The following is a 12,592-nucleotide window of genomic DNA, read 5'->3' on the forward strand; positions in this document are numbered from 1 at the left end:
ATTAAAAGATAAAATGAAAATTAGGATGAGTGAATCAATTAGTATGCAACACAAATCCATCAGTACCCATCCTCTGACACGTGATGTTGTGCCTAGGGAACAGGGTTTTTCCCACACTTGTCAGCTATGCATGCACATCTCAGTGTGCTTGCCACTGCTCATGATGGAAGGTTAGTAGATGCGTCCTATATAGTGGATCCCCCTTCTGTTTCCTCCTCAGGGTTCATAACAGAAGTGACTCATAGGCTGGGGCTCTGGGGTAGAGCTGAGGAGTGGATCCACTATATGGGAGGCATCCACTGGCATCCTATTGTGAACAATGGCCAGTCAGAAATGTGGTTGGTAGGAAAAGAAAGAGGGCCTTTTCTGTGGTGATACTCATTATGTGAAATTCTGTGCCCCAAGAGATTAGATCAACCTCTTCTTGTTTTCATTTCACTACTTCTTAAAATCTTCTCTTTTCCACCAAGCGTTTGCAGTTTAATTTCTCCCTGTTGGGATTTGGCTTAGCTGTTCAGCTTTGGGTTTTTTTGTTGCAAGTGTGATTGTTCTTATGAGGTTCAATACAAATTCTGTTGTTATGGTGTTCATTTCTTGTTTTGTTTTAACTTGTAAACTGACTGGGTACCTTCCATTTGGGAAAGGAACAATGGGATGTAAATGCTTTAAAAATATATCAATTACCCAGTAAAAGTGAGGATTTTAAATTGATTACATAGCTTTACAATCCTATACAGCAGTGGTTCTCACACATTTAGCACCGGGACCCACTTTTTAGAATGAGAATCTGTCAGGACCTACCGGAAGTGATGACTGGAAGTGACATCATCAAGCAGGAAAATTTTTAACAATCTTAGGCTGCAATACTACCCACACTTACCCAGGAATAAGTCCCATTATCATTGTTAAAAGAATATACATAGTAGCTTGTTAAAAGTACAGGTCTGTAAAATTTCCCCAAATGCAGTCACATACCATGGTAGCATCAAGTCTAAAGTATTAAAAATAAAACACTGAAATGAATGGAACCCACATGAAACTGGCTCGCAACCCACCTAGTGGGTCCTGACCCACAGTCTGAGAAACACTGCTATACACACTTGCCTGGCAGTAAGCCCAACTGAACTCAGGGGACTTACTTCTAAGCAGACATGCATATGATTGTGCTGTTAAGTCTCCTACTGAAATTTATAGATTGTATGTATTCTTAACTTTGATTGGATCATTTCGTAATTATTACTTTGATTTGTATCCTTTACCACACAGATCAAAGCAGGTTTCAAAATAAAATAATATTATTACATTAAAATTATTGAATATTAATATTTCACAACAATAAAACAAATGATATTTTTAATCGTAGCACGTAACATTTTTAATTGTAACAATGATACAACGATAGCCTCACTTATATTTACATACTAGTATGCAATCCTCTGGTGGATTAAAAGCTTTGACAAACGGCAATTGAGAGCAAGACAATAAGCAGGGCTAAGCTACAATTTGTACATCTTTTTTTTTTTTGCAAGGGTTTCACATCAGAACTACTTAAAGACTTCTTCATATAAAATAATTCAAGCAGCATCCAACAAAAGCTTGGGAGGCTGTTATTTGGGTCAACATGTTCTGTGTTTAAACCTCCTTGTGCTTACAAAGTACTAGAAGATATTCTCTGCTTGAAAACACAAGCCTTGACTGTGCAATAAATATTTTACAATATCCTGTTCCAGTTTGGAGCACAACAATTCATAGCTAATTTCCTGTGAAAACAATTCTCAACACGGTTCAGAAGTGTAGATTCCTTGGCTAGGCAACTTGTATTGACAAGTAATTGACTGATCTGGTTTATTAAACTAATGCTGCATAATGTAGACCAGTGGTTCTCAAACTTTAGGGAGGGTTACTCCCTAAGTAAGTCTTTGTGGGGGAGGGCGAGGACAGTGGCTAAGGGGAATGCTTTTACTGACTGTGGGCATCTGCAAGCAGCAGGAGGTGCAGGTAGCCCCACACAGCCCTCCACAGGGCTCCCTGAGTGTTAGAATGTTGAGAAGCCTCATGCAAAGCATCTCCTGCAAACTGGAAGTGGTTTGCATGCGCTGTCTGTCAACATTCTAACACTTGGGGAGCCCTGTGGAGAGCTGTGCGGAGCTCCCCACACCTCCTGCTCCTTGCTTCTGCCCATTGTAAGTAAAAGTACCCCCTCGCTCCCCTTAGCGATGCAATCCTGGGGATCATGTCACTGCCTCCCTTCTTTCCCCGCTCCTTAAAGAGACAGGGGAAGCTTTACATGAACTGGTGGGTTGTGACCCACCAGTCTGAGAACTACTGATATAGACAATTTTTATTTCTCACATGTTCACAGATTTTAAGTAGGAAGAGGAAGTACATTCAAGAAACTAGGTGCCATAGTTTTCACTCATTATATGGCAATGTGCAGTTTAAGTGCTGCTCAGGTAAGTATCTGCCATTTAATCTACTGGAATGGACCCAAAATCATGACATCATACCAAGGTTGCAGAATAAAATTTCAAATTATTAAAATTTTTAAATAACATATGATGTCATCTATATACATGAGGTTTTGCAAACAGATGGGAGGCTAGGACCTTGCTCTGCAGGGTTCACAATCTAGAAACAAATAGCAGGGGAAAAACAGAGCAAGGGGAAGGGAGTGGAGGTAGCATAAACAGGGAAAGAACATGCAGTTACTTCATGTACATGTACTTAAGGCTTAGCGCAGTATGTTATTGGGGCTAGGGGTGTATGGTATATGAAGAGCTGTAGAATTCTATAGAGATGGGTTGTTTATTTATTTTAAAGGCTTACATGAAATGGTGATGTTTAACAATTAAGCCTTTAAAATAAATGTGTATTAACAAAGGACATCTGTCTCCTCTTTAGCAAATTTGTCATCACAACACAAGGAAGGTCTTCGAAAGAGAGAAAAATCTTTGCAGCTGTGTACTGTTAACAAAGAGGGACTTCTTAATTATGCTAGAATCCATCTGTGCAAGAAATACTTTTGTCCACATTCTGCTTCGCTTCTCACTGCAGCTCTCCTGCAGGAAGACACTGCAGGCATTCAGGCCATTCCATCTTATATGTCGAAGACCAATGCAGGCCAGCATGAACCGTTGCTACCCGCTTTGCTTATCATAAGCACCATTCCAATATCATGCTTACATGAGAGAGAATCATGTGGACATGTTCACAGATTTATCCTTCCCACTTCGTGGATGAGCATTCTGACAGACTTGCCAAATACCAAAATGTAAAACATTTTGTTTCAATTTATTCTCAGAGTATACCTGTTTTTCTTCAGAGCTCACAGTGTTTAAACAAGCAGGAATAATAAAGTGTGGGACAAAGATATTGGACTTAGCTGAAATGGACTTAGCTGAACTTGTGATTTTTCTTAAAGAGAAGTCAGTAAAGACTTTTATGGACAACTGGAAATCATTCATGGATTTCTTGCGTGTGAAGGGGAAAATGGGTCTAATGACATGGATTCGATGAGCAGATAATTGATATTTAGATAATTTTTTTGTTATTGTTGAAAATGTATCTTAGAAATAATCAATAAACTCTTTAAGATATGACACCCAATATATTATATGATTTTGTAGAAGAACAAAGAAACATAGATTTAGAACTTCGCACTTGCCACACAACTTTCAATAACTGCTTTCATGTTTACTTCTGTTTCTATTTCAAATTTTCTGAGTTTGTATTTGTTATTTTTTGGTGGTTTAAAATAAAATTTAAAAAAATAAGAAAAGTATTGCACAGACTTATGTGAGCAACAACTGAGGTTAGTGCACCATTCACTTAACAGCTGCTGTCCTACTTTTTGAGATGGCTAAAAGAAGGGAAGCAAATAAGATAAAAATAAAACACTTGAAGAAAAGAAAGTCATCTGTATTTTAAAATTATTTGTACTGTAAAATAATTGTAAAAATATGTACTGCTGTTTATTGTGAGTGCTATGAACAATGCTTAGATCAAGTGGAAGGGTTTGGATGGAATTCTTTTGAACTTCAAGTAGGTTTGTAAATAAGTGACAGTCAATTCACAATCCCGCATCTTAGGAACTCAGACTAAAATATTCTATGATAGGGCTTACAAACTGTAAAAAGCTTAGCCCTTGAAAGCAAGAGGTCAAATGTTAAGTTCTTCAAAATGAATTTCACTGTATTTAGATCAAAGGATTTCTCATGCAAAACAGATAAAACATTTCAAAATAACAAATGCATCTCTGAGCTAGTTGTCTTATGCAGTTTATTATTAAATAATGTAACTCACCCACAGAAGGTGTAAGCCTCTCAAGATACTGTCTGTCTTCGGGACTATACACAGTAGCAATTACCTTAGCTCCTCTGTGTTGTGCTAACTGAATAGCTATTGTACCAAATGGCTGCAGGAAGGAAAATAGATTTATTTACATTCACACAGAGCATGTATCATATGTTGATACACTTGATATTTTTCACGTACTAGGGAAATAAGATAGGGCCGTACGTTGATTTGTGCTTTCAGAATTTAGTGCAGTTCAAACTCAAGACCTATTAATACTCAAACCCCAAATCTCAATTTCTGGTGATATTGGGGGTAGGTCTGAAGACTCAGTGCTGAATTTTTTGTTAAACAAGTGCGTGCTCCTTTGCCTATGAAGCAGGTTGGGGGTTCTGACATTCCTTCTTACCACTTTGCTGCTTTAAGCAGTTTTCCCCTTGCATAGCTCACCTTTGGTATCAAAGTTGGCTGGGCAAACATTACTTAAAAGCAGTGAAAACAAAGAAGTTAGGCTGGTGCATTCCAGTTCTCTCCTCCATAAGCTCTTTTTGATATGCAGACAGACACACACACACACACACACAACTTCATAAGCAAACAAGTCAAGCACAGATTGAACAAACACAGTGCACTTAACATATAGTTCAGATGCTGACATGCCAGGATACCACAGGATGCTTAAGGAATTTCCACATTTTCCAGAAGGGAAAATTTGATATGCATGTACTAGCTCAAGATATATGGATATTTAGAAAAGTCTGAAAAAGTGATAGGTTTCCTTCCATCTATTGCCCAAAACTCAGGATGTGAAATCACATCTTAATAGCAGTCAGCAGCAGAGTATAAGATAAGCCACAATGCAAGCAGGGGTCTGAAAGGTCCTCTTTTATACAGTTTAACAAGGCTTGGATTGAAGGGGGCAGACTTTTCAGTGAAAAAAGAACATATTTATCTTATTTTGTATCTGGCTTTTCAGCCAAAAGCATGCAAAATAGTTCACAGCAATTAAAACACAAGATGCTGATCCCTATGGAATGCTGAGGTTCATTTGGCCTCTATCTTACACCCTAATTTTTGATCAGTTTTGATGTGTGTGGGGAGGGGGAGTAAGGATAGAAGTGGTGGTAGGGTTACTAAGGTGATCTTCAGTTTGATTCTTTGTAATATTGCCTTCATACTTTCCCTATTCATTAATTTTACTACTGTTTTATTCTCTGTTCTCTAAGCTGCCCTGGGTTGCTTCTATGGCAAGATACAACTGTTTTTAAATACATGAATACAACCCTACAAAATGCTTCTGGGCAAGGTTTTTTCTCTCTTTAGCTGGAGCTTGAAAGGCTCCTGTCTCCTCCCATGTGATGGTGTCAGCAATGTTAGCTGGGAGGAGATACAATGCCTGCACAGTATGCTGTTCACAAGGTCAAGAAATTATCAGAACTTGTTTTCATCTTTTTGGAATCATGTGGAGGTAAAGCATACAAGGTTTCATGAGACTTGTATTCCAGCAAGACAAACCTAAACTAACAGTGATTTGAAGAAGAAAAATAAAACCCGCTTTCTAAATTGTTTTTCTCACAGAATTGCATTGCAACAGTATTTCTGATACCTACACTTGCCCCATCCATTACAAGCACAGTTTTTCCAGGAGAGATGTAAGCAAGGTAATGCAGGGCAGTGTATGCACGAACACCATCACGAATGGTCCCCGCTGATTCAAGCCAGGAGACCTTCTCTGGTTTGTGAGCTGTTTCACAAAGAAAAAGAGTTAGGACACAGATCTTAACAAAGGTTTTAATCTTGACTTACAGTGCAAGCTTAGCATGTCTGCTCAGAAGCAGGTTCCAATATGTGCAATAGGGTTTACACTCAGGAAAGTATGCATACGATTTCAGCCTTAGTTTCTTACTATTACCTGTTTGAAAATGGAACATTCAATTTGCTGTTTCTAAGCAGAATTTTTTACTCTCCCCCCACCCACCCACCCACTGGCCAGTTATCCAGTCCATATTGCCTTTTCCAATAGGAAAAATTAAATTAAACAAATGGGAAATTATTCTAAGTTTCAAATCTTATTAGCAGATCTAATGGTTTGACAATGGTTTGACAATGAAGTGTGAAATGGGGGCTGGGAAGAGAGGGCTGGGAGGAAGCATGCCAGGAAAGGGAGCAGGAAGGGAGGAGGGCAGGACTGGAGCTCCAGCGGATCCTGAGCTCCACGTTGGGCCACGAATCAGGCTGCCACAGAATCAAGTAGCCCCATTGCGGGGCTACTTTCCTTACCCAGGGGAAGGGGATGAACATCCCCTTCTCCTGAGGGGATGAACGTCCCCTTCTCCTGAGGCTGCCTGGTGCACTTAGGATACTGCGGCAGCCATTTTAGGCACTGTGGCAGCCCTCTGCGCCAGGCAGCTTAGGATTGGGCTGTCAGTCAGTTACATTACTTGAGAGCTGTTAAATCTAAGCTTAATTTTATGTGTTGGGTCCGAATCAAATTTCTATTGGCAAGTTCTACAGAGGCTTGCCTTTTCTGGAATCCTCCTCTAAATACAGGTTGAGCCTCATTATTTGCGTGGGTTCTGTTCCAAGCACTCATGTGGATGGCAAAAAACGCACTATAGCAAATCAATTTAAAAAACAAAGTTTCTTTGCTCTGGTGATTTAAAAACAGCCTTGCTGATCTTTGTGATGTAAGATAAGAGTCATTAAGAAGACAATCCATCAATCAGTTGACCTCTAAGAGCTTAGAAAGGCGCTTCACTCAGTCCCTCCCTTCACCAATGCAAAGTGATTACCTTTCTTTCACATGCTCAGGGGGAAGGGAGGGGTTGCCTGGAGAGAGAAGGATTGATGGATAGTCAGCCAGCTGCCCTCTCTCTCTCTCATTAATGAGGCTACTGTTAAAGGACTGTTCAGTTTTTAAAACTGATTTTAAAGGGGTGCATTTTTCCCCTTCTCCAGGGATCAGCACATTCCTTCTCATTTGCAGGGGCCATTCATGCTGAGTTAAATCAGTGTATAAAAAATCCATGTATAGTAAGGCTGGACCTGTATTGTTTTCTTCCTTCAGCATTCCACTCCTCTCCCTTCCTGCAACTTCAACTTTTGCAAACATGAAATAATGATAATAATTTTAAAAATCCAAATAACTTAAAATTTTGAATGTTGATAGTATAATGACTTGATGAAAATAAACTTAGTAAATTATTTCCCATAGTTTGGAAATAGAATTTACATTTGCAGGAGAGCATAGAGTAAATAGAAACTTGGGTATAATTTATCCAGATTTTGCTTAAGCTGCCTTTGCAAAAGGCCACACTACAAACTACTGTGCCATTTGCTATAGCTAAGTTAAAAAGGGATTTGTCGATGACAGCTTCATTAATCCACTTCTGGAGTTCTTGGGGTTTTGATGTGAGAAAAAAAATTTGCTTTAAATGTTAGAGAAAGGGTGTAAAGAGACTTTCATTCAAAGAGATCCCCTTGCATGCAATCAATTGAAGGATTTTTGTTTTCACTTTCGAACAGCTTCTGAATCTGTAGGGGACAAAGAATCACTCAACATGGAGCTCTACAGATTTTGTCACCCAGTTCTCTGAATGAGGTCTATTATCTATAACAACATAACATAAATGATTCACGCATGCATGCAAGCAGATGTGAACACTGCTTGATCACTCAGCAGTTGATAACTGTCAAACTAATATGTGAACAGTCTCTAAGAATTTCTACAGAAACTCAATAGGTGAACAGTGGCAGAAAAATTAAATGAGTTCTTTGCATCTGTCTTCACGGCAGAAGACCTCAGGCAAATACCGCTGCCGGAAGGGCCCCTCCTGGTCAAGAAATTAAGTCAGATAGAGGTTGAAAGAGAAGATGTTTCAGACCTCATTGATAAATTAAAGATCAATAAGTCACCGGCCAGATGGCATCCACCCAAGAGTTATTAAGGAATTAAAGAATGAAGTTGCTGATTTCTTGACTAAAATATGTAACTTGTCCCTCAAAACAGCCATGGTGCCAGAGGATTGGAGGATAGCAAATGTCATACCGAACTTTAAAAAGGGAAAGAGGGGGGACCCGGGAAACTATAGGCCGGTCAGCCTAACATCTATACCGGGTAAGATGGTGGAATGCCTCATCAAAGATAGAATCTCAAAACACATAGACGAACAGGCCTTGCTGAGGGAGAATCAGCATGGCTTCTGTAAGGGTAAGTCTTGCCTCACAAACTTTTTAGAATTCTTTGAAAAGGTCAACAGGCATGTGGATGCGGGAGAACCCGTGGACATTATATATCTGGACTTTCAGAAGGCGTTCGACACGGTCCCTCACCAAAGGCTACTGAAAAAACTCCACAGTCAGGGAATTAGAGGGCAGGTCCTCTCCTGGACTGAGAACTGGTTGAAGACCAGGAAACAGAGAGTGGGTGTCAATGGGCAATTTTCACAATGGAGAGAGGTGAAAAGCAGTGTGCCCCAAGGATCTGTCCTGGGACCGGTGCTCTTCAACCTCTTCATAATTGACCTGGAGACAGGGATGAGCAGTGAGGTGGCAAAGTTTGCAGATGACACCAAACTTTTCCGAGTGGTGAAGACCAGAAGTGATTGTGAGGAGCTCCAGAAGGATCTCTCCAAACTGGCAGAATGGGCAGCAAAATGGCAGATAAGTTTCAATGTAAGTAAGTGTAAAGTCATGCACATTGGGGCAAAAAAATCAAAACTTCACATATAGGCTAATGGGTTCTGAGCTGTCTGTGACAGATCAGGAGAGAGATCTTGGGGTGGTGGTGGACAGGTCAATGAAAGTGTCGACCCAAAGTGCGGCGGCAGTAAAGAAGGCCAATTCTATGCTTGGGATCATTAGAAAAGATATTGAGAACAAAACGGCTAATATTATAATGCCGTTGTACAAATCTATGGTAAGCCACACCTGGAGTATTGTGTCCAGTTCTGGTCACCACATCTCAAAAAGGACATAGTGGAAATGGAAAAGGTGCAAAAGAGAGCGACTAAGATGATTATTGGGCTGGGGCACCTTCCTTATGAGGAAAGGCTACGGCATTTGGGCCTCTTCAGCCTAGAAAAGAGACTCCTGAGGGGGGACATGATTGAGACATACAAAATTATGCATGGGAAGGATAAAGTGGATAGAGAGATGCTCTTTACACTCTCACATAACACCAGAACCAGGGGACATCCACTAAAATTGAGTGTTGGGAGAGTTAGGACAGACAAAAGAAAATATTTCTTTACTCAGCGTGTGGTCAGTCTGTGGAACTCCTTGCTGCAGGATGTGGTGACGGCATCTGGCCTGGATGCCTTTAAAAGGGGATTGGACAAGTTTCTGGAGGAAAAATTAATTATGGGTTACAAGCCATGATGTGTATGTGCAACCTCCTGATTTTAGAAATGGGCTATGTCAGAATGCCAATGCATGGGAGGGCACCAGGATGCAGGTCTCTTGTTATCTGGTGTGCTCCCTGGGACATTTGGTGGGCCGCTGTGAGATACAGGAAGCTGGACTAGATGAGCCTATGGCCTGATCCAGTGGGGCTGTTCTTATGTTCTGAAAAGCATTCTGTTTGACTTGATATCAAATAATCTGAATGTTCTACTGGGATTATTAATTTGTATTGTATTTGTACAAATTGTATTTGTACATTCAATATATGCTAATCATCTCTTGATCCTACAGTCAAAACCGATGATGATGCACATACAACCCAGCCCTTACAAAAATAAACATAATTCTCATTTATAAAGATCTATTTTAAATTTCTAAGAAGACCATGACAGATGTACATAATTGTCTGTCTACAGTGTAGAGATTCTTGAACCTTCTTATCCTATCCAACTTTCCAGCACTGGTTCAGCCATGCCTATGGGGCATGAGCTGTATCATGCAGTGGAGGGGCAGTCACAGAGTCCTCCTCAAGGTAATGTTTGTTCCCTTACGTCAGGGCTCCATTGCAGCTGCATTAGTGCTGGAAAATTGGATAGGGCTGGGTCCTTAGTCATGACTAAACTAAGGGTACAACCCAATAAATGCTTGTGGTCCACTTTTTCATATATAACTACTAAAGCTGCAATCCTATACACATAGGACAGAGATATACCTCTGAGAACACACACACAGGATAGCACTGTAAGAGTGCTTATATAAAGGTTGTATCACAATCCAGTGAGATTTTTTGGCAGGTGGAAGAGCCTGCATGCATCTAACAAGGCTTTCAGTATCTTTCCCCCTAACAGTAACTCCTTCCTCACTGTATGCTTTTTGTCACTGATTATGAAGTTCCCATGACTGCAGGAAAACCTATCTGAGATAAATCACAGAGAGTTTGGCTTTGTTGCTAGGAAAAGATAAGCCTGGCTGGAAACATGGAGATCATTGTGCGAGTCTATGGACACAATGGACAATGGCCAAAGTATACACAGTTACTTATTTTCATATTACCTTTCTGCTGCCTTTTCCCTTGTCCTAAAAACTCAAAAATAAATGCACTTTCAAAGTAACCCCTTTTATTCTTAATATCTGTCAAAATTGGGCACAGACACCTTGTACAAGCACAGATTCTGATTGTGGAATATGTCCTCTCACCACCACAAGTCAACCTGCTCCCAAAGGTCCACCAATTCTTAGAGTGACACTTCTGAGTGACCAATTTTTCTGAGTGACATTGGGTGCTGTGGGTATGGAGGGGCCAAGAAAATTTCCTTCTACAAGCTTCCTTCCACTTGTACTATCTGGGATATGCTTTGTAACACATACATTTGCTTATTCTGCATTACCACCTTAAACAAACTAATTTATTTTGAGCTGTTTTCTGCTTATTGAGGACCCTATGAAACAGTGGGTAACATGTTTCATGATGGCATGATGGCAACATGCACCCCCAACTGCAGCCACTATTAAGTGACTAGTTTTGCCTGAGGATATGCATGGGGCCTATGTCTTCATTCTCATCTTGGATAGTGTAGAAGTGAGCAGTTATTATCACTTGTCCCTTTCATTTGTGTGTGTTCCTGTGTTTTCAGAAAGAATGATAATGATTTGCCTTTATCCCCTAACACAGCAATTTGAATCCCAAATGACTGAAAAATGTAGACTATTAATAGATAAAACTTAAAAAGTTAAAACCACAATCTGCATGACTGAAGTCTATTGTCAAACTCTACTTCAGTGAGTGAATGAAATACTGGCATTATAGGATTTATTTTTTTTCCTACTGCTGATCTTTTGAATTTGCCAGTTATTTTTTCTTTTTTTAGTTTGTGAAAGCACATTCTAACTATTCCTCTGAGGGGAAACAAGGACACCCTAGAATAAAAGATGAAGGTTGAAAGAAATGCAAAGCAAGGGTGAATGTTGCTTTCAGAAATGCTTGTTTGTAGAGTTTTAGGGTCAATCAGCAGAAGACTGAGTGAAGGAACAAGAGAAGAAGCTCCAGAGGAATAAAAGGCATGAGTCACTTCTTGTGGTTTCTGTTTGAACATAAGCTCACTGAATAGTAATGTACTGCTACTATTGTTTCAGAAGTCAGATTGCACACAATTTAAGGCTTCCTTGTAAGAGGGTATAAATTTGATGACACTTGAACACTGTTAGTCATCTCCTAGTGTAACTAAAAGTCTCTTTAAAAAAAAGTTAATTGCATTTTGCACATCATAATTAAAATATAATAACAGTAATTAATTGCTAGTGAATACATACCCAAATAATGTTCATGAATGAGAATAACTTCAGACAAACCAGAATCTTCTGAATCCAGTGGCAAAATTCCTATGAAACAAAAGTTTTCTGCTCAAGCCAAAAACAAATCATGTGTGGAGCAAGTACAGTAGCACAGCATCTTAGACAGGGCTTAGGTTCTTCAGTCTGTGTGTAAGATGAAAATAATCAAAATTACCCTTGAAAATCCCTTAAATTTTACCAGTGCGTACTATCTCTTTAAACACTATGGGAAGCATGTAGGAACTGAGAACAACTGAGGGAACAGCAGATTCACTCTCTGGTCTCAGGCTCATTCTGGGGCATATGTTCATTTAGTGGATTGGCAAATGGAATCATCAATACTATGTAAATTGTTTCACTAAGCGCATATAGTTGAATTTGCTACTATCTTTGACCTTTAGGGCAAACTGGCTGCAGAATGTGAGATGGGAGATCTGTGACTAGGTCACCCAATACAGGTTTTTTCTCTTAAAACAGTTAGAAAGTTGAGATTAACTCTTTCTCCCTGCTCTAATTTCCTCATGCAGATCAACTCCCTAGAGTTGTTATTAGCCGTGCGTGGGAA

The 12,592-nt window shown here is 39.8% G+C and overlaps 1 protein-coding gene across 4 annotated transcripts in view; it reads right to left on the reverse strand.

Annotated features, from left to right (window-relative positions):
* CRYZL1 (crystallin zeta like 1) overlaps positions 1–12,592 on the reverse strand; it is a 40,511-nt gene that overhangs the window by 13,571 nt on the left and 14,348 nt on the right. For all 4 annotated transcript variants that reach the window (XM_066621208.1, XM_066621207.1, XM_066621205.1 and 1 more), the window contains exons 6-8: positions 12,007–12,075; positions 5,904–6,037; positions 4,303–4,414 (exon numbers count right to left, since the gene is read on the reverse strand). In XM_066621208.1, coding sequence (XP_066477305.1) covers positions 4,303–4,414; positions 5,904–6,037; positions 12,007–12,075 — 315 coding nt within the window. The remainder of the gene's footprint in view (positions 1–4,302; positions 4,415–5,903; positions 6,038–12,006; positions 12,076–12,592) is intronic.

Source organism: Tiliqua scincoides, chromosome 3, assembly GCF_035046505.1.
Source record: "Tiliqua scincoides isolate rTilSci1 chromosome 3, rTilSci1.hap2, whole genome shotgun sequence".
Classification (NCBI taxonomy): Eukaryota; Metazoa; Chordata; class Lepidosauria; order Squamata; family Scincidae; genus Tiliqua; species Tiliqua scincoides.